The 20,882-nt window shown below is 41.7% G+C and overlaps 1 protein-coding gene across 1 annotated transcript in view; it reads left to right on the top strand.

Moving 5' to 3' along the window:
• SIK2 (salt inducible kinase 2) overlaps positions 1-20,882 on the top strand; it is a 221,971-nt gene that overhangs the window by 129,638 nt on the left and 71,451 nt on the right. Inside the window, exon 4 of the mRNA XM_077456934.1 lies at positions 5,256-5,417. Within this exon, the coding sequence (XP_077313060.1) occupies positions 5,256-5,417 (162 nt within the window). The remainder of the gene's footprint in view (positions 1-5,255; positions 5,418-20,882) is intronic.

Below are 20,882 nucleotides of genomic sequence, written 5' to 3'. Positions count from 1 at the left end.
CCACAGTGCAAAGTGTGTGGAGAACTTTCTTTTGTCCCTTTTTTTTTGCCCCAGAGTCCTGAACTTATTCCCAAAGAAATGCTGAGGTGCAATCTGAGACATGTTTTATTGTAACCTAAAACATCCCAAAACGTTACAGGAAATGTAACCTTTTGGGATGTTTTTGCTTACGCAAATAGTTTGTTGGTCTATCTATACCAGGTCAGATTAGTAGTTATGCATATTATAATGCAGATAATAATGCATAGATAGATTTATTGGCAACAAGTAGGTTCGCTAGTTGCTTTCTAAGGGGTTCATAGATTATTATATTTTGTATTGTTTTTATTTTCTTTTGTTTTTTTAAACTATGATTTTTCATTTTTGCTTGTTTTCAAAAAGCAATAAAAAAAGTTGTCCATGTTAGTTGCTAAATAAGAGGGTTTCTGTTTATTATTATCTGGAAAAGCAAAAATTTAATATTATGGAACGCCACACCATTATGGAACACCACACCAAAGATGAGTCCAAATATCCGGTTTATTCCACAAAGTCCCATATGTTCCTTATACTGTATGTAGCCATTGTATTTTGGAGGTCAGGAAGACACCCCTTTCATCAAGGCTTGGAAGACTGGTAAAAGTGAAGGTTGAACTTAACTTGACATTTTGTTTTTTTACCTTTTGGTATGCCACTCCATTCTTGTTTTCCCCAGTTACAATCCAAAGTGTTCTTGTAGAACCTTCAGTAAGCGTAAGCTGCCTGCCCAGTTCTTAACACACCTTGTTACAATCACATCCATGGAATTTAAATCTATTTTCAGGTACAGCACCACTAACACAAACTAAGCACCACTTACACTAACTAAGCAGGGTTTATACATAATTCTCATTTTATGAATAATTTATGCAGAAATCCGTTAAATTGGCAAGGATTCACAAACCTCTCGCACCTATAGGTTTATTCTTTTTTAAACAGTCCGATATTTTTATATATGTAATATGAAGGAGAAGGGATCTCACCGCTCCAGAAGCACACATGCAGGCTCTAAACTGTTCTATTCGGCTGGGAAGCCACAGGTGCTGGCTATTACCACTAGCAACAGACGAAAAACAAGCTCTGGATTGCCGCACTCTTCCGAAAACCACTTTCTTTTATTGGAAAATCACAGCTCAACAAATACAGCGAACAAGGAAAAATTGCTGACGTTTCATACTAGCTGTAGTGCTTAATCATAGCCATATGATTAAGCACTACAGCTAGTGCGAAACGTCAGCAATCTTTCCTTGTTCGCTGTGTTTGTTGAGCTGTGATGTGATTTTCCAATAAAAGAAAGTGTTTTTCTGAAGAGTGCGGCAGTCCAGAGCTTGTTTTTCGTCTATTTTCATATATGTAGCCGTTGCTTTCTGAGGATCGGGAGACACTGTCTTTATCAAGGGACTTTGGAACGTATGGTCTGTTTTAGTGAAATAAATCTGATATTTAGACCTTTTACCCTGGATGTGGCACTCCATTCTTATTTTCCTTAGTTCTAATTCTAATGTTCTTTAGAGCCGTCAGGGTGATTTACCTACCAAGTTTTAATGGCCCCTGTTACAATCAATTCCACGTGAACCCTAGAAGGTGAAATCTATTCTGGGATGCAGCACCACTAATTTACCTTTTTGGGTTGATTGGTATTATGACTGGGATGATAATCTATTCACATTTTATGATTTATTCATAAATCCAATAAATTATCAAGGACGCATAAACATTATCCACAACTGTAAGTTAAAATGCAAAGTTGTAGCTGCACGCTAAAATATACCCAGAATCCTTTGCAACTGTCTGAACATACGTGTAACTGTAAATGTGAGAATATCTGTGAAAGGTAATGGTAGCTATTGAATATTCCCTGTTTAATCCACAGATTAGGCTTTAACTATTTGTCAGTAATTACCATTATAATGGAAGAATAATTCACCGGTAAATGCAACCTTATTATATGTCTTCTGCTGACAATAGTGAAAAATGTGATTCCTGGAATATCCAATATCTGCTTATATATGACCAATAATTAGACTTATAATTACCTGTAATTATTCTGCTGTTCCGCATGGACTTGTACTTTCTGTTAATGAACCTGTGTTATTAAATACAGGATGACACTTGTAGGTCTTCTTACAGCTGAAATAGTCTGAACATGTTGTTTTCGGGTCATGTGTGTTTTGTAGAATGAGAAAATAATTTCGATTTTAAGATCTATCACAAATTTAAGGTTTTCTTCAGTAAATAGGGTTGAGGGACACAACACAGAGGAATATCCATTAGCACTTGCCATTTCTTTATTTTTCAGTATGAGGTCCGAAGGTCTATTTACCAAATCTTAACCAAATCTTAACACAGTCTAAACCCAAGTACAAACATTTAATATAATGCACTTACCAGTCCTTGAATGTGGTGGCTCCATAGGTTTTGTTTTTGTTTTTTTCTTTCTCTTTTTTAATCTTTATTTTCACCTTTTGAATACAGGACTTCACTTTTTCTTCCATCACAAGGTAAAGGGAAAATTGGAACAGGTACAAATGTCCCATATGTGACATGTATTTCTGTTTGATCCAGCTCCGCAGGGGATCTGGCTAGGATCCCCTACTGAGACGGAAACTGGGGGCACCTCTATAAAAAGGGCCTGCAGCAACTTTTTTCATTGACAGCATAGCACAGGAGGAACAGAAACAGGTCAGAAGGACAATTTTGACAAGCACTTAAAACCAAGTGAATGGAGGGGAAACACTGTCGAAATGACATATATTTTTATGTGGGCTGCATGTGACTATGTGTCTTTTTGATTTGATATTTTTATATATATTAATGGTATTATGTGAAGTGTTGTCTCCCTTGACATACAAATGCTAATAAATATTTCAAGAGGGACACATGTTTCTGGTGGCTGACAGGGCTAAAATTGATGTAGAACTAGAACACCGATTAAGGGAAAACTGCAAGCAGGCTTGTGTCATCCTTATCAGATTCTATCAGTCCATTCAATTTTCTTTTCCGATCTTCCTCCTACATAATCCACTTTAAAGGTTTGACCTAATATTAATAATGTTTGTCATCATTTGGAATGTGGCTATGTGAATTTTTTATCTCTAAAAAATATGTCTAGTACTCTCTTCAAAAATATGATGTCAACAAGTGAAATCACAATTAATGAAGTACTTTGTGTGTTTGGTTAGAAGGTTTTCTGAAGGTTTGAGCAGTAACAAGAAACTTGAAGTACTGGAACACAAATACCTAAAGGCAAAATCACATGACAAATATTTTCACTGATGGTAAAATGTTGAGGAGAAGATATTGTTAGGCGAGTTTATATTCTCTAGGTTATCTAGGAATTCTGGGGTCCCAATATTTGAATGTTTGACTTCGTAAAATTACTAAAATATTCCCAAAAAATACTCTTGGTGTAAGGCAGTTTAGTCCACCACTGGCTTCACTTCTCTATTGGATACTCCACAGATGGAATCACTGTACCAGATCCTGGTTTTGCTCCTTCCCCCAATCCATGAACTCAAATTTTTCAATGTCACTTCTCTTTGTCGTGGTTTAGAGTAAAAACCTTTTTTATTAAATGCTAGATGTGGCTGGGCTTTTCTGGTATATAGAAACTTAGTGTTTGTTCATCACCAAGGGTCAGCGCAAGGCGATAGTGATTTCACTACATGATACCTCAACTGGACAGCCCTCGAGTATGCCCTACTGGCGACAGACAAACAACTCAATCAAAGAACTGAATTTCCTAGCAGTAGTGTAGTCTATTACCCAAGATAAGACTTTGAATTGCATTAACTGCAGATATTATTTAGTAAGAGTCATATCAGGCAGCAGATAGATGAACAACCGAAACCAGGTAGGTTACTAATCAAGATAAATAGAATAGGTACCAAGACTTACAAAGATGGACAGGAACCTGTGACGCAGTGCACTGAGTAGAATTCTTGGATGGAGTCTACATATACTACAGTCCCTATTCAGACTACCAGGTAGTGCTGATATCCACCTTGTGGTAGTTTTTGCTTTATAGGGAAAATTCAATGTGCAGATTATAAGATTTCATATTCTACTGGTCTGTCTAAAAGTGAATACAAAAAATATTGGTTGTGATGGGTTGATTAATAGCAGACACAGTTCTCTCTGTTCTTGCATAGGTTTTCCCTCGCACTTTAAGGACATGGTGGCTTTCTGAACTACCCCTAGTATGTTCACGTGAGGTGGGATCTTTAGAATGTTCTTTTTGAGGGCAGGGACTGTTATAAATGTACAATATATGTAAAGCACTGCATAAATTATCAGCACTATGTAAATACCTGCAGTCATATAAAAAAAAATAATGTGCTTTGTACACAGTTTGCATTTGCACTGTCTTATTGACTTTATAGACAGCCTTCAAAAAAACCCTCAAAGATACGTGGTGACTTAACTGACTCACATTTTCACATGTCATATTAACAAGGCTGTGAGCAGTACATCTGTTGTGTAGGTCTAACTATCAGGGAGTTTTCCAGGAAAAAATATGTTTTTTTGTATTCCTGGAAATATGTGCAGAAATATGATTTATTAAAGAACACTAATAATCAAATCTGAAAAATTCAATAGCTACTAATTGTAATACTGCTATATTCTGTTATGACCTTTTAATTAGTCTGGCAACAGTTACTTATGAAATAATTGTTACCTGAAATATATCCACCTTTCCTTCCCTTTGTGGGACAGTCAAGACTGAGGTGAGGCCAAGTAGTGTTGTAGTGGCAGCAATTTGGGGTTCTGAACTAGGATTTCCTTCTAATATGTATCGCCTGGGAGTCCATTTTAACTTGCCTAAAACACACAACTCTTGCCCCAGAAGAAAAATGAATTGATATTTAAAATTAACATTAGTTGTGGTGACAATCATAGTTCCCTTATATCTTTCCTCTTACGTTTAGTTGTTTCTATTGGACAGGAAGAAAATTCCAGCCTTTGCAATGGGACACAGATAGCAAAACCGGATGGGTTTTACCCATTCTTTACTCTATCCAGACCAAAACAAAAAGTTTGGGCTTTAGATATACTTTGAAAACATAGAAGTCTGCTTGTAAGTGATCTTTAAAGGACAGAATTCAAACCGAATACTTTAAGTTATTAAGTTGGTTCTAGTGAGGTCCATTGACAGATTTATTATCAGTGCTTTATGGAAATTATAATTCTAACTCAGCATTTTTGTTCATAAAGAATTTCATTGGTTTTCCCCACAGATTATTTGGCTAACCATGGGCGTCTCAGTGAAGCAGAAGCTAGACGGAAGTTTTGGCAAATCCTATCTGCTGTGGAGTACTGTCACAGTTGCAATATAGTCCATCGGGATTTGAAGGCTGAAAACCTTTTGCTAGATAATCACATGAACATCAAGATAGCAGGTAACTTCTCTTTTATATGCATAAAGGATACCTGGCTGTGCTCGACTAATAGTTTCAATGAAAATCAGGAACCTGGATATCTTCATAATCATGCCAGAGCATCAAAGCTCAACTTCTCTTGGATAGTGTAGCTCTTGTATGCCCTGCTCTTGCCTACTAGGGACCATTAGTGATGTGCAGAAGGGGGCTGTCACGTCTCAGCTTCCCAAACTGAAAAGATTTGCATATAGGCAAGTCCTGGACCTTGAAGTTCCCTGGGGCACTTATGAATATATATATATATATATATATATATATATATATATATATATATATATATATATATAAAATATGAGAAAGAAGATCTTGGTGCAAAATAATGAATACCTTGTTATCAGTCCTCTTTGTACACATCCTGATTTTTGCTAATGAAACTCAAATTAGTCACATCAGTTGTAATTATTAAACTGTGTATGGTCATCTTGAAAAAGAGAGATGTGAAAAAAAAAGATAGCCTAGTATATGCTATAAAATCAGAACTGGTTATAGCAAAATTGGAAAGGATCTTGGCAAACAGTTGGCCTTCATTACAAATTTAGTATGAGCCCCCAGGACTGGTGATCAGAAGTGCGCAGTATATATTGTTGGTCTAACACACAGTGCTGCATTCACTGACATCACAGTAGTTCTGCCTACTGCCTTATCTTTTGTTCTAAGGCATTGTCCAAATAAATGATTCAGTTAAATGCAGTATGAATATAATTTATCAGAGCTGAAATGAAATGTCACAATAACGTTCAATGCCCTAACTTTCTGAATAGTGTGGCAGTGTGTAAATATATACAGTATATACTGTAAGGCTGATGGTGAGATGAAACACATGGCCAATAAATATACAGGAAAAGCCACCGCCTTGTCTACTGTGCATAGTAATCTGCCTAACCCTGCCTCTAATGAACATTTACATGCTCAGAAATGAAAATGTTTTGTGTGCAGCCAATCATTTTGTTATTTATATATCTGCATAGGTATAATTAAGAGGAATTTAAACAAGTCCAAAATCCATTATTTGAAAGGATCCTATCTTACTCTTGTTAACGTGACATCCCCATGACCTGCTTATACTCGCCCATCCTATGCTCCCCTGCCGCTCCGTTCCTCCAGTAGCTCTAACATTGTGTAAGCTCCATGTCGAATGGTGTCAGAGATTACAAATGGTTAATAATGTCACCCCCCCCCCCCCCACTTCATGTTACAATGTTCAAATCAAGTTCAATATAACAAATCCTCTCATGCTCCCCCATATCCAGGTACTTCATAGCAAGCCCATTGTAGTGATGCCATAGGGGCCCGGTGATAGTAAGTGGGTTGGAGGGCTGTTGGACTTGTTGGCCTCCATCTCTGAACACTATTTGCCTGGTGTTGTCTGACTGCTGCTGATTACATTGTTATAATTGTCATCCTTAAGATCAGAAATAGATACATTTGGTTATAGAGTCCATTAAAGCTCTTATTCCATTCTTCTAAGCCCAGATGAAGGAGCAGCGTTTTTCCCCAAAACCAATTGTCTGTTTTTATGTGACTGTATTACCAACACTTAAAGGCACTTTGCACTTCGAGATACCACCAGATACCCATTGAGGGAGGCCTGTGTGTATGAAAGCAGCCTCACCAGACCCAGTGAGATTGTCTGAAGATTTCTTTGCATTTGTATCATTGGAATAAGCATTGAAATCCCAGAGCCTGTAGTGCCGCATACACATGACTGGACTTTCCACCAGGAAAGGTCAGACAGAATCATTCCATCGGATATTCCGATTGCGTGTTGGCTTCATCGTACTTTTTTCTTCAAAAATTCTGACGGACCTAGAAATAGAACATGTTTCAAATCTGTCCAATGGAATCAATTTCTATCAGGAAAACCATTTGTCTGTATGCTTGTCCAACGGACCAAATACGACACAAGGGCAGATATTGGCTACTGGCTATTGAACTTCCTTTTCTAGTCCCGTCGTACGTCATCACGTTCAAAACTAACTGACTTTGGTCCGTTCGTGTGTGTGGGCAAGTCCGTTCGGTCGGAAGTCCATTGGAACTCCGTCGGGAAGACCGCCGGACCTTTTCTGCCGGAAAGTCCGGTCGTGTGTACGCAGCATTACATTTTCTGGAGTTGCCTGGCTTTGCCTGACTTAGGTGTTTAAGTCAAAGGACTAGAACAAGCATGCTGTTAATGAGTGTAAGAAGTCCTTATCTCTCTGTCTGTTTCAGGTCAGTGGCTCAGAGACATAGAGGCATCAAAGCCAAAGCAATCAGCATGACCGCAGGAGAAATAGCGTTCTTAAAAGAGTTCAGGATTGGCGGCCTCTTTAAAGAGACTCTGTTCATATGATGCATTGGAAAATATGCAAAAAAAAAATAGCATACTTTTGATTACATCCTATTCCATCACAGGGAATAAAGGAAAAAATGATCAAGTGTTCCAATAACTTTTAGGGCAGGTTCACACCAACAAACTGATGGAAAAACTGTCGTCAATTTATATATGTTTACCTCATTTTTTATGCACATTGACATCAGTTTTCATGCATGTTAGTTATGTGCCTTATTCACATCAATGTTAATGTCACGCCCGTTTTGTTTTTTCCTGTGCAGAAAACTGCATACACGTTGCAGATTCCTGCTCAGAAAAAATCTGCATCTTCTAGCGTGAACAGGTACATGCAGAACAAGGCCTTAACCACTTCAATGCCGGACACTTAAACACCTTCCTTCCCAGACCAATTTTGAGCTTTCAGCGCCGTCGCACTTTGAATGACAATTGCGCGGTCATGCTATACTGTACCCAAATGAAATTTGTATAATTTTTTTCCCCACAAATAGAGCTTTCTTTTGGTGGTATTTGATCACCTCTATGGTTTTTATTTTTTGCTAAACAAATAAAAAAATAAAAATTTTGAAAAAAAATATGTTTTTTTTGTTTCAGTTTTAAAAATTTGTAAATAAGTAAGTTTTCTTCCTTCACTGATGGGCACTGATGGGGCTACACTGATGGGCACTGATAAGGCGGCACTGATGGGCACCGATGAGGTGGCACCAATGAAGTGGCACTGATGAGGTGGCATTGATGGACACTGATAGGCGGCACTGATAGGCGGCACTGATGGGTGGCACTGATGGGCGACACGGATGGGCACTGATAGGTGGCAGAAATTGGCACTGATAGCTGGCACGGATTGATATGGATGGGTGGCATGGATAGGCGGTCTGGTGGCGTCCCTGGCGGTTCAGTGTGGGCATCCTTGGGGGGCTGCGCTGATAATCGATCAGCACAGACCCCCCCTGTCAGAGGAGCAGCCGATCGGCTCTCCTCTACTCGCGTCTGACAGACGCGAGTGAGGAAAAGCCGATCACCGGCTCTTCCTATTTACACTGTGATCAGCCGTGATTGGACACGGCTGATCATGTGGTAAAGAGTCTCCGTCGGAAACTCTTTACCGAGATCGTAGTTACAGGGTGTCAGACTGACACCCCGCAACAACGATCACCGTGATGCGCTCCCCCGGGGGCGCTCAGCGGCTCAAAATCCTGATCACATCATATGACGTCCGGTCAGGATTTTGAAACCACTATGCCGCCGTGTATCTGTTATAGGGCGGGCGGCAAGTGGTTAATAATAAATAAAAAAATAAATTAAAAAAATCCTGTTTGTTAGACCATTCATCATTAAAGTACTATTAAACTGTGTGTTTTTAGCTTAACACATTAAGTACAATATATTAGGGCTCATTCACACCATGGTGTAGAGACATCAATTGTTCTGCATGCATTCTGCAAGGGCACAACAAGAACAATGGTTCTCTATGTGCCCTATTTACACCTCAATGTGCAGATTTTATCTGTGCAGGAATCTGCAACGTGTAAGCAGTTTTTTTTCATGGGGAAAAAAAACTGACATGACCTCAATATTGGTGTGAACAGGGCACATAACTGACGCAAATGAGAACTGATGTGTCTGCAAGTGAAATCTGCACGGTTTTCCTTCCAGTTCCCATCAGTTTTCATGCATGTATGGTGTGAACGAGTCCTTAAGGCTGGATTCACACCTATACTTTTTTAGTGCTTTTTGCATTTTGCAGATTTGTACTACAGTCCATTTAACATGGGCTCCTATGGCACATGTTCTGTAGTGAAAATCTGCAAAATGCAAAAAGCACTAAAAATGCATAGGTGCGAATCCAGCCTAAGCCCTTGTACACACGGTCGGACAGTCTGACGGATTTTGTCTGAAACTGGTGTTGCATACACACGGTCGGACAAAGTTGTCGGAAAATCCGATCGTACATAACGTGATGATGTTATTTCATTACGACGGGACTACGTTCAGGCTAGTAGCCAATAGCTTTGGTCTAGGAATTTGATCTGAGCATGCGTGGCACTTTGTCCGATCGGAATTCTCTACAAACATCGGATCATGTTGTCACAAAATTTTATAGCCCAGCTCTAAAATGTCGTCGGTCAGATATTCCGACAGAAACAGTCCGATGTAGCCCACACACGGTCGGATTATCCGACAACGCGGTCCGATCGGACATTTTCCGTCGGAATGTCCGACCGTGTGTACGAGGGCTAAAAGAGAAGTATGGGTTTGGGGGTTATTGCAGTTTTATACTTGCCTCGGTCCGATGCTGCATCTGCCCCCCGGCGTCTCTGCACTGAGAACCAAGCAATTGAACATCGCCAATGGCTCGGTTCTCTCAGCTCCCCGAGCGGAAAGCTACTGCTTGTCAATCAACAGCTCTCTTGCTCTGCTCCTCCGCACTCATTGGAGGGGTGGGGAACGGCCGTCTCAGCAGCTCACTGAGAGGCTGAGATTGCTATCAGTCCAGGCAGCTGGCGGATCCAGACTTTATTGTCAGGATGACGCAATGCCTAGACTGATATTGGTGACGTCAGCAGAGGGCGGACTTCAGATTGCTCTCTGCTGAAAACAGGTCACAGGAGTACGAAACAAATTGCACTCCTGAGACCCATAGGAGAAGCCCAGCCTAGCGAGCTCAGGCTGGACTTCTCCTTTAAACAGATTTTAGTAAACTATTTGTTAAAATTCTCACCCAGCACTTGCAATTTGCTGGTTTCTGCTCTCTCAGTGCTGTTTCTCTTTACAGGAAAGTGTTACCAGTGGACAGTGCAGTCTGGAGCCAGCTTAGACAAGGGAAGAGAAGGGGATTGTCTTGCCATCCTAGGCTACAGGGGTGTGTTTCTATTAATGCACACAGTGTAGGGAGACACAACTCTCATTCCTCCATACAAGGGTGGCTTTATAGGATGATGCACGAGAAAGGAGCCACCCTGAAACAGGAAACCTGGGGCAGCTAATATGGCACCAGTTTAAACAGGAACATAGGCAAGGATTAACAGATTAATAAGAGTATAAAGGTTTGTCTGCTAAAAGTGATAAAAAACTGAGGATTTCAACTTTAGGCCTTGAAAGTATTAAAGCGGAGCTCCACCCGAATCATAAAAAAATTCTCCTTAATACTGTTTTTCGCTTCTATATACAAAGAGGACCTTTACCTTTCATGTCACTTTTTCTGTGATTTATTTCTGGCCATTTCCGGGTCCTGGTCGCTGCGGATATGGACGGTGTGACTGCGGATAGGGGCGGGGTTACAGCGTCCAGGTCCACACTTCCTTTCTGCCGCACTGTCTCTTGGGATCCTTTTTTCTTGTTCCCAGGAGTCAGTGTGGCGGCCAGGCGCGAGTTATCACGGGATTACGAAACCATTTTTATCTCAGTTGCCATCACAATGGGGCGGGACTTCCTACGACGCCGCACGTTATGATGGCGACCTGAGGTGTTGACGGCACTCCAATCTGCAGTTACTGCGCATGCGCGAGATCGGCGCTCGAACGGGCGGTGCATGCTGGTCCACAGCAGCACAGTGTCCCGGAAGAGGATGATGCCCACAGGCAAAATGACAACCGGCAGCATCAAAAGTTTTTTTATGCGTTGAAAACTGAAAGTCTTTAAAACGGAACAAGTGAGTCATATATCTAATAATCTTAATCATTGTCATTTTGCCCAAAAAAAAAAAAGTTGGATACAGTGGAACCCCGCTTTAACTTTTACGCACCCTCAAATATCAGATACATTGGTGCACAAGTACCTGTAACTCTAAACAGGTGTGATCCTTGCAGAATGGATTCCTCAAATGCGTGTGATAACCTGCCCGTGTCCTCATCGGGTGATGGTGTGCCGGGCCTTCGCTGGCTTTCTGTTGACTTACAAATGCTGATTCGCTGGGAAAGCATGCAGCCCTCTGACATCAATGCAGATTCTGACATGGTGGTGTGAACTCAGGAACGGACTTTGTGATGAGCATATAAATGATGAAAGCTCACCTCACCTCCCTTTTTAAGCTATGAAATATCTTGCATCCGCCTCTTTTCAGGTATATAGAAAAACATCACTTGACCCACGCTGCAGGTTTACAGCCAGAGTCCTTAGAAATGGGTAAGCCAAATGAACCTTTGGCCTATTATGAGGTATTTAAAAGACAGTTCTAGCAACCAATCAAATCCTCCCTTTCATTCTCCCATAGCGGAGACTTAACAAGGGCAGTAAGAATTTTTTAAATTTTTTTATATGGACCATTTTTGACAACATTCATTGGATACAGAAACGATTAGCACTTGTGCATTTATTAATGTGTGCTTTGAAATCCAACATATAAATTGTTTGATTCACTCGATTCAGTTTAGTAAGAGGTTTGAGAATCTCTAATCGGCAAATAAAATCATTCATTGATTTCTTAATGCAATCCAGGAAACACTGCAATTGTCAGAATGTATTTAGTCGTTGCCCACTAAAATCAGCTTTTTATAAATGTTTTCAGAATGCTATGCTACTAGATTGAGCAAGGCCTTTGCAGACTGGGGGGGGGGGGGGGGGGATTATTTTCAAACCATGTAGCTCCCCTGTCCTGCAAATTATTTTTCTCTACATGTAACGCTTCCTGTGCACTTCAGTGGGGATGGAATATGTGTATGAATATTGCTTTTCTGAAGGGTGTGAAAAACAGACTGCAAAAAGTAATTTAAAGCTGAACTCCCAGGAATTATCTTATTTTTAAAGTTGCATTGCTCCGGCTTGACTACATCTAATTCTTCATTGCTTACATCCGGGGGGCCACTGGGGATGCAGATATTCACTTTATAGCCCAAGCTACATCCAGTCGGCGCTAGTCTCTTCTGAGACTTGCTTTCTGCGTACTGAACAGAGACGGCCACTCGCTAAGCACTGCCACCATTTTTTCTTTTTTTTTGTGAATAATAAGGCATTTTCTGATTGGACAAGGTGGTGATCGTGACGTAATCCACCTATTTTCTGCCTCGTTTATTCAGAGAACTCTCTATATCCATTGACAAAAATACAAGACATTCTCTCAGTGGTATACAGAAGACCAGTTGCCCGAATAGGACCCAAGAGAGACCAGCACTCACTGTATGTAGCACAGGCAACCACACTGAATTTATCTCCAGCAGCCCGCAGGAAGGCAAGCTATGCAAAAGTAGATCTAACCAGGCTAGACCAATATCATTTTTTTTTTTAAAGATCATTTAATATAATTAGGATTCCTTGTCTTGCAAATTTTCCAAAAACCCCTACGTAATGGCAACTAGAGAATATTCTCTATGGTGGAGCCTGGTTTACCAAACAGTGCCAGGGCAAATAGTCAAAGGCCCGGCAGGCAGTGCCGATAATACCATATGGTATGTGTTATGGAGTCTACCTTTAATGGGATTTATTAAAATGAATGAGAAAGAGAAAACCCATATATACTCAGTATACACATACTTGGAGGTGTTACTCTTCTTGAACAATTTGTGTGTTCACACCTAAGCTAGTGCAGATTACTTATGAGTAAGCTTTCTACGCCAAAAAGGTCACGTCTTAATATCCATAGGGCTGTTGTCAACACTTTCCATTCAATACACAAAATACATTCCCATCCTGCTTAGTAGGTAGGCAGCTAAGGTATGTCTTGCATTTCAGTGGAGGGTGACGAGTGTGGTTTGGTGTTTTATTTATACTAGCATTATAAAGGATCATAATCATTCTTGATACCTTTTAGTTAAGCATCCTTTTGTGTATTTCTGCTGATCCCTGCCCTGAATAAATAATTTCTCATGATTAAATCTACTTTGTAACAATAGGATTGTGTGTTACCACCATCCATATATAGAGGTTTTATTAGTGTGAAAGGAGATATCAGCCAAACTTTAGCAAATTTTTACCCTTTCCACCTTGACAAGTATACCGATATGGGCCTCAGTGTGTATATTCATCAAAAGTTGCTCTTAAAGTGGTTGTAAACCCTCCCCCACAACTTTGTCCCATGTAAATCAGCATAAAAAATCCTAATGAACACTGCTTGTAGATATCTCCTACCTTGCCCAGATCTCCCCTGATTTACGGCACACTCTCTATGTCTTATCTATCTGTTATCAGGACTTCCTACGGCACAACGCTGAACTCCCAGGAGACTTCAGACTCATTCAGAGCTTCCTCCTACACACTATGTGACCATGTGACATGACATACAATGTAAACCTGCCCATTACTGCAGTCTTATCAGCTGAAGCTGATAAGACTGACAAAGGGAAACATTAGACATCAGCACAAGTAAATACTATGAAATAAAACAAGTCAGCTATGAACAGGGAAACAGGGTTGCCATAGAAACGTTGGATTGAGAAGGAGGCTTGGTTAACAGTACAGGAAGTGCTCAATGTAAGGGCGGAAATACACTCCACTGTGGACTCAGAAAAGAATACTTAAGATGGCGCTGCCTAACCCCTGGAGACAAGTTTTTTAAAGTTTCTTTAAACAGTAAGTCATATGCGATTTGGGCTGGATTACAGTGGCTATAGTCTGATAATTACTTATTATAATGGACTAAATGAAAAGAAGCATCAGAGTGGGAGAGTTTACTTCCTCTTTAAAGCAGAGTTCCACCCAAAAGTGGAACTTCTGTTTTACTGATTCCTCCCCCCCTCTGGTGCCACATTTGGTACCTTTGGGGGGGGGGGGTACCAGTTTTTTGCAGGTACCCTGTCCCCACTTCCATCGGACTTTGCCACGGCGAGGTACGTCAGAAGTTCGGCCTTCGCTCCACATTCCCCTGCTGCCAGCCAGTAAGGGAGCTCATGGGCAGTAGGGAACCAGCTGTAAAGCCGCAAGGCTTCACTGTCGGGTTCCCTTACCGGCTTTGGTGGCGGAAGCACCCGGCAACCGATGGAAACATCGGCTGGGGTGCTGACATCGCTGGATTCCAGAACAGGTAAGTGTCCTAATATTAAAAGCCAGCAGCTACAGCATGTGTAGCTGCTGACTTTTACTTTTGGGGGGGGGGGGGGGGTGAAACTCAGCTTTACGCTGCCCTTAAATAAATCAAAATTCTGGCTGCTCCCGCTCAACAGAAATTGATCTAATGATCAACAAGCTGGCTTAATCAAAAAAAGAACGTTCTATGGTCAGCCCTAAGTTGGCCATATATTCACATATCCCCTAATTCCTGTTTAATCAGCTGAAATATGAACTGTGGGTACCCCTTTTGGCACCATCCAGCTTGGAAAAATTCAATTTCTAAATCAAAGGAGCTGGGTGGAAAACTGTTAACGCAACAGTGGTTGCATACAAGCAGATATCCAGATAGAAAATGGCCAGCAGTGTAGATTCCTCGATTCACTCTTTCCCACTTTTCCTGGAGGAAAAGGATCCTAAATGGAACTGGAATTACCATTGCAGTGGTATGGGAGCGGGAGGCTATAGTGAACGGCATAGGGTGGACCTGGAGTAATGGCTTTTTGATGAATTTACATTCAGTAAGCAATATACAATGTGGCTTTTCTTGGTTATATGCCTACTCACAATCTTCTGGACGGATACATTTATATCAGTTTTGACAGGTGTGTGGAGCGAATCCCACCACAGGCCGGTAGAGCCTGTTTTTGGTCGCCCTTTGATACCATCCCCCTTCCTTTTGTTGGCATTTATAGGGAAAAAGCTGGTGAGAATCTAGATGAGTTTAGGATGTCTTCCTTACACACATTTGTCTGTGAAATGCGTAGAGCTTGTTTCTCGTTTCCGTGTACTCTTTATTGTGACACATCAAGATCAATTTATTTACTTCCTGTGTAAATTTACTCCCAATGCATATATACATGATTTGTTTTTAACTCCTCTTTGAAAGATATTTTATGAAAAACTTGATACATTTTAATTGGTTTGTTTTTATGTATTAGCTCACTATTGGAGGTATATTTAAAGTGGTTCTAAAGGCTCAAGGTTTTTTACCTTCATGCATTCTATGCAGTGGCAGTCTGTCTATGCAGTGCCCCCCCCCAGCCCCCCTATAGCTTACCTAGCCCCATCACAATCCAGCAATGTGCATGAGAGACTCTGCTCTCCGGGGACTCTTCCTCCTCGTTGGCTGAGACAGTCACACTCAGTAAGCCAACGAGGAGAAAGCAGGGGCAGGGCCTAGCTGTGCCTCTGTGTGTGAATGGACTTTTAATAAACATAAAATTGACTTGATATACGCTTTAAAGCCTCATTAACCACTTGCTTACTGGGCACTTAAACCCCCTTCCTGCCCAGACCAATTTTCGGCGTTGATGCAGTTTGAATGACAATTGTGCAGTCATACAACACTGTACCCAAATTACATTTTTATATTTTTTTCCCCAGAAATAGAGCTTTCTTTTGGTAGTATTTGATCACCTCTGGTTTTTATTTTTTGTTAAAAAAATTGAAAGACCAAATTTTTTTTTTTAAATATTTTGTCATAAAATTTTGCAAACATTATTTTTCTCCTTCATTGATGTACGCTGATGAGGCGGCAGTGATGGGCACTGATGGGTGGCAGTGATGGGCACTGATGGGTGGCAATAATGGGCACTGATTGCTTACACTGATAGGTGGCACTGATTGGCACCACTGGTGAGCATTGATAGGTGGCAGTGGTGGGCACTATGGGCACTGGCAGGTGGCAATAACAGGTGGCACTGGCAGGGGGTACTGATTGGCACAGATGAGGTGCCTGTGATCCTTCCTCTTTGGGACCGATGTCCCTTTAACATAACATTTTATTTTTTTGACAGCGCGAGGAGAAAAATAAATGATTACCGAGCTTTTGTTTACTTCATGGGATCAGCTGTCATTGGGTGACAGCTGATCACATGGTAAGGGGTCAGGACTGGCCCCTTACTCGGATCGGTGATCATCCGAGTCTCAGTGACTCGGTGATCACAGCTCGTTCCCCGTGCAGCCTGCAGGGCGTGCGCAGGGAGCGTGTACAGGGGAGGACGTCCTATGATGGTCTCCCGGAAATTGAGGTCCACGCTGTAGCCGTCATTAGACTATGGCCCGGACTTCAAGTGGTTAAAATAAAGATGATGTTATACTTGCCTGCTCTGTGCAATGATAATGCACACAGTGGTCCCTTGCCTCCTCTTCTGGAGTCCCCAGCTGGCACACTTTGCCCCTTCTTATTACGAGTGCTGCTTGCTATGCAGGCATCAGTGCGGGCACACTCCTGAGCCAGGCAGTGTGCGCCTATAGATGCACACAGCGTTGCTCAAACATCCCCCCCCCACCTTCTCTCTACTCACAGGATTTGACTGGCAGCATCAGAAGCCTATGGTACCTGTGTGTGTCCTGTAAGAAGGTAGAGGAGCTACAACAAGGTCAACAGACTTAATTGTTTAGGGAAAGGGAGGGGGAAAACAAGTATTGTAATGTATAAAACGTTAAGACTTTAGAATTACTTTAACATGACACTTCAAAGGGTTGATGATTGTGCATCTAAGTTACTAAAAATGACATTGAAAGAATAAAAGTTTTTTTCGGCAACCTAATTTGTGTGGATTAGAGAGTGCTTGGTATTTCACCGCAGCAGATTAATTTGTCCATGAACCTGTGTATGGAGGATATGGGTCACTCAGAGGTTGAGCAGTAAACTAATCTCTGGCCGTATCATTTCCAGTTGTACTTGCTACTCTGATCCTGTTAACTAGTCACCCCTAAAACTCGCCTGGCTGAAGCATGCTTCCTGTGTCTGGATTTAGGCTTGTCACCATTGTGAACCACTAAAAGAAGTGAAAAGAAACAAGAAATAGTAAACTAGAAGAACTTGCTAACTGCAACTGAGAAAAGTCATGTTTAATCAAATAGATGATGCAGAGGACTTGTATGCTAGAGAGAGGGAGACTAGAGAGAGGGAGACTAGAGAGAGGGAGACTAGAGAGAGGTAGACTAGATAAAGGGAGACTAGATAAAGGGAGACTAGAGAGAGGGAGACTGGAGAGAGGGAGACTAGAGAGAGGGAGACTAGAGAGAGGGAGACTAGAGAGAGGGAGACTAGATAGAGGGAGACTAGCGAGAGGGAGACTAGCGAGAGGGAGACTAGCGAGAGGGAGACTAGCGAGAGGGAGACTAGCGAGAGGGAGACTAGAGAGAGGGAGACTAGAGAGAGGGAGACTAGAGCGAGGGAGACTAGAGAGAGGGAGACTAGAGAGAGGGAGACTAGCGAGAGGGAGACTAGATAGAGGGAGACTAGATAGAGGGAGACTAGAGAGAGGGAGACTAGAGAGAGGGAGACTAGCGAGAGGGAGACTATATAGAGGGAGACTTGATAGAGGGAGACTAGCGAGAGGGAGACTAGCGAGAGGGAGACTAGCGAGAGGGAGACTAGATAGAGGGAGACTAGATAGAGGGAGACTAGAGAGAGAGACTATCATCTTTTTAAAAATGCAGGTAAAATCACAGTCAAATCAAGTATTTTAAATAATTACATATGCAAGCTTTTTGCTTTTCATAAACGTTTTTTTTCATTCACTTAAAATGTGCCTTGGAGTTTGCTAGGAAATTTGACTTCTTTGAAAATCGTAACCTAGCTAGCACAGCCCCCCTCCTCCTTGCATGTCATAGTCCTCTTTTCTTCTGGGGGTATCTCATTACTGTCTGTGCTGGCCCGACTTCTCTGTCCTTCGCATCACCTCCCCGTATGACCTTTTTCTGGGGAGCCAGATACCCCACATTGTACGGGTGTAGTGATTTTGTGCAGGGGTCCTAAATAGGGCTGGTGGACAGGGTAAGATAGTTGTGCACCCAAACGTTAGTGTGGATTGCAAAAGGCCTTTCAGGTCACAGTGTCCTGAAGTTAGCCTATCCCCCTGAGGACCTGAGAAAAGTGTACTGTTAGAGATGTAGCTGCAGTGATTCTGTCTCTGAAAGAACAAGCAGAAAGTTGTGAGCTGGGTACTGGTAGCCTAAGGTTAGCAAGAGCCCTCCGAGTCAGTACAAATGACCCTGGGAAGCGGAGAGGCCATAGAAGAGAAGATTGCTGAAGGTTGAACTGTTGTGTGCTGCTTTCACATGTGACTGCTGCGGATCGTCCGCTATATGTGATTGACAAAGTACTGTCAAGTGACCCCATATGGTATATCGGTGTGATGTGAATGTAATTGCCATCTTACAAAATGACACCAGTGAAGTATAGCAATTACACTTCTTTTGTGTGGGCATTCCTTTTTTCAGAATATAAATGCTAAGGGCCTGGATTATTGGGAAAGGCCTCTGGCAAGGAGTGGGCACAGTATTGGAGGTTCAGAGCTCCAAACAGGTGGGTTGTTCTAACAGGAAGAAGTGGGGCAGGGGTTTATACTAGTTGGAGCTAAATATCGGTCATTCACAAGCCGCCTTATAGGTTTGCAAATGGATGTAGAGCAAGAGAGCACAGAAATAAGCTGGGGGGAAAGGGGGCGAGAGGGTTCTACTAGGCGTCAGGGTTTAAAGCCTGATAAACATCAACTCAAAGTAAAAATGTTCAATTTTAATTATTTAATATAATTTTGTGCCAAAGCTACAGTATAGCTGGCCATATTTAGTGCAATAATCATTAAATGTAAGACTGTTACATGCATTTCCCAGCACACAGATAATGCCTTTATAAAGAGCCTTTGGGACTATAGTCTTATAAGTTTAATATAAAATATATAGTGTCTAAAATGTGTAATTAAACTGGTACAAAAACCTATTGTTAATCATGACATATTTTTAATAGTGAATGTAAAATCTTTTGCAAAATACCTGCTATAGTAAAATGAACATTTCTATTGGTACGCAGGACAGGCTTTAGTATTTCTCTTCCATTCATTGACCCTAGGTTCATACCCATGCGTTTTTTTAGTGCGTTTTGCAGAAATGTACTACAGTCTATTTAACATGGTTTCCTATGGGACAAGTTCACATCTATGCGTTTTGCGGCCGGTGCATTTTTTGGAAAGGGTCAGAGACTCTTTTCCCGCAATTTTTGGGTAATAGCCTTCAATGGAACCACACCAGAAACATAAATGTTGTGTTTGTGATTCAATTTTTGATGTGTTTTGCAGTTTTTATTTTAACACTGTAGATAACTGGTTGCTATGCAGGGGGCCGGGAAGCCGGCCACCGCATTCTTAACGACTGATGAGTCATCAGCTGTCAGCGGGCTTCCCCGCTGAAAGCTGAATGTAAAAAAATTAAAATAAATGTGTGGGGTTCCCCTCCGGTCTAAACCAGACCCTTCTGGTCTAGTATGGATTCAGAGGGAACCCCTCATGTCAAAATCTTTGATTAAAAATGGCGTGGGATCTCCCCCAAAATCCATACCAGGCTCTTATCCGAGCATGCCGCCCAGTAGGTCAGCAAAGGGAAGGGACGAGTGAGGGCCCCCCCCTCTCCTGAACTATACCAGGCTGCATGCCCTCAACATGCTGGGGGGGGGGATGCTGTTAGGGACAAGGGCCTCTTCCTGTGCTTACAGTACATTTTTAAAGAAAAAAAACGCAAAATGCATACACAAACGTGGGTTTAAAAAACGCAAAATGCGCTGCAACGCGCGCCTGAAAAACGCATCAAGCGCAGCCGCATTGATGTGAACCTAGATTGAAGGACTCAGTGGAGATCTTGAATCTCTGACCATTGTTCTTCAGTGAAAGCAGAGAAAAGGATTTTACAGTGAGTATTTTTGTTGGTATTTGCATATATCTTTCTAATCAACATGTAGGAATGCTCAGCCCAGCCAAATGTGGCTTTTCCCGCATGCAGCTGTAAGTGAATCAAGGTGAAAGTAACTGCTTCCCTTTTGCAGCTCCCCCGATAGCTGGCTCTATCTTTCTGATGGACAGCTCGCTCGGCATTGACGTCAAGCACTGTTCATTAACATTCAGGGCATGAAATGGGTCAGATCTGACAATTAGCTGTCCCAGTCTCTCTCCTACCTTCCCGTTATCAGCGGCGTCTTCCCACCCAATCATCCACTACCTCTACATTACCATAATCACAAAGGAGAAAACAGCACAGAATGCTGGTAATTAGGCTTCTAATAATTAATCCTACATGTCCTACGCAGCTATCCAAAGTGCTAACTTTCCATGGCT

The sequence above is a fragment of the Lithobates pipiens genome, unplaced genomic scaffold (genome assembly GCF_037356315.1).
Source record: "Lithobates pipiens isolate NorthernLeopardFrog02 unplaced genomic scaffold, aLitPip1_a1.2 Scaffold_27, whole genome shotgun sequence".
Classification (NCBI taxonomy): Eukaryota; Metazoa; Chordata; class Amphibia; order Anura; family Ranidae; genus Lithobates; species Lithobates pipiens.
Note: the sequence above shows the minus strand (reverse complement) of the source record. Positions and strands in the feature narration are given on the sequence as shown.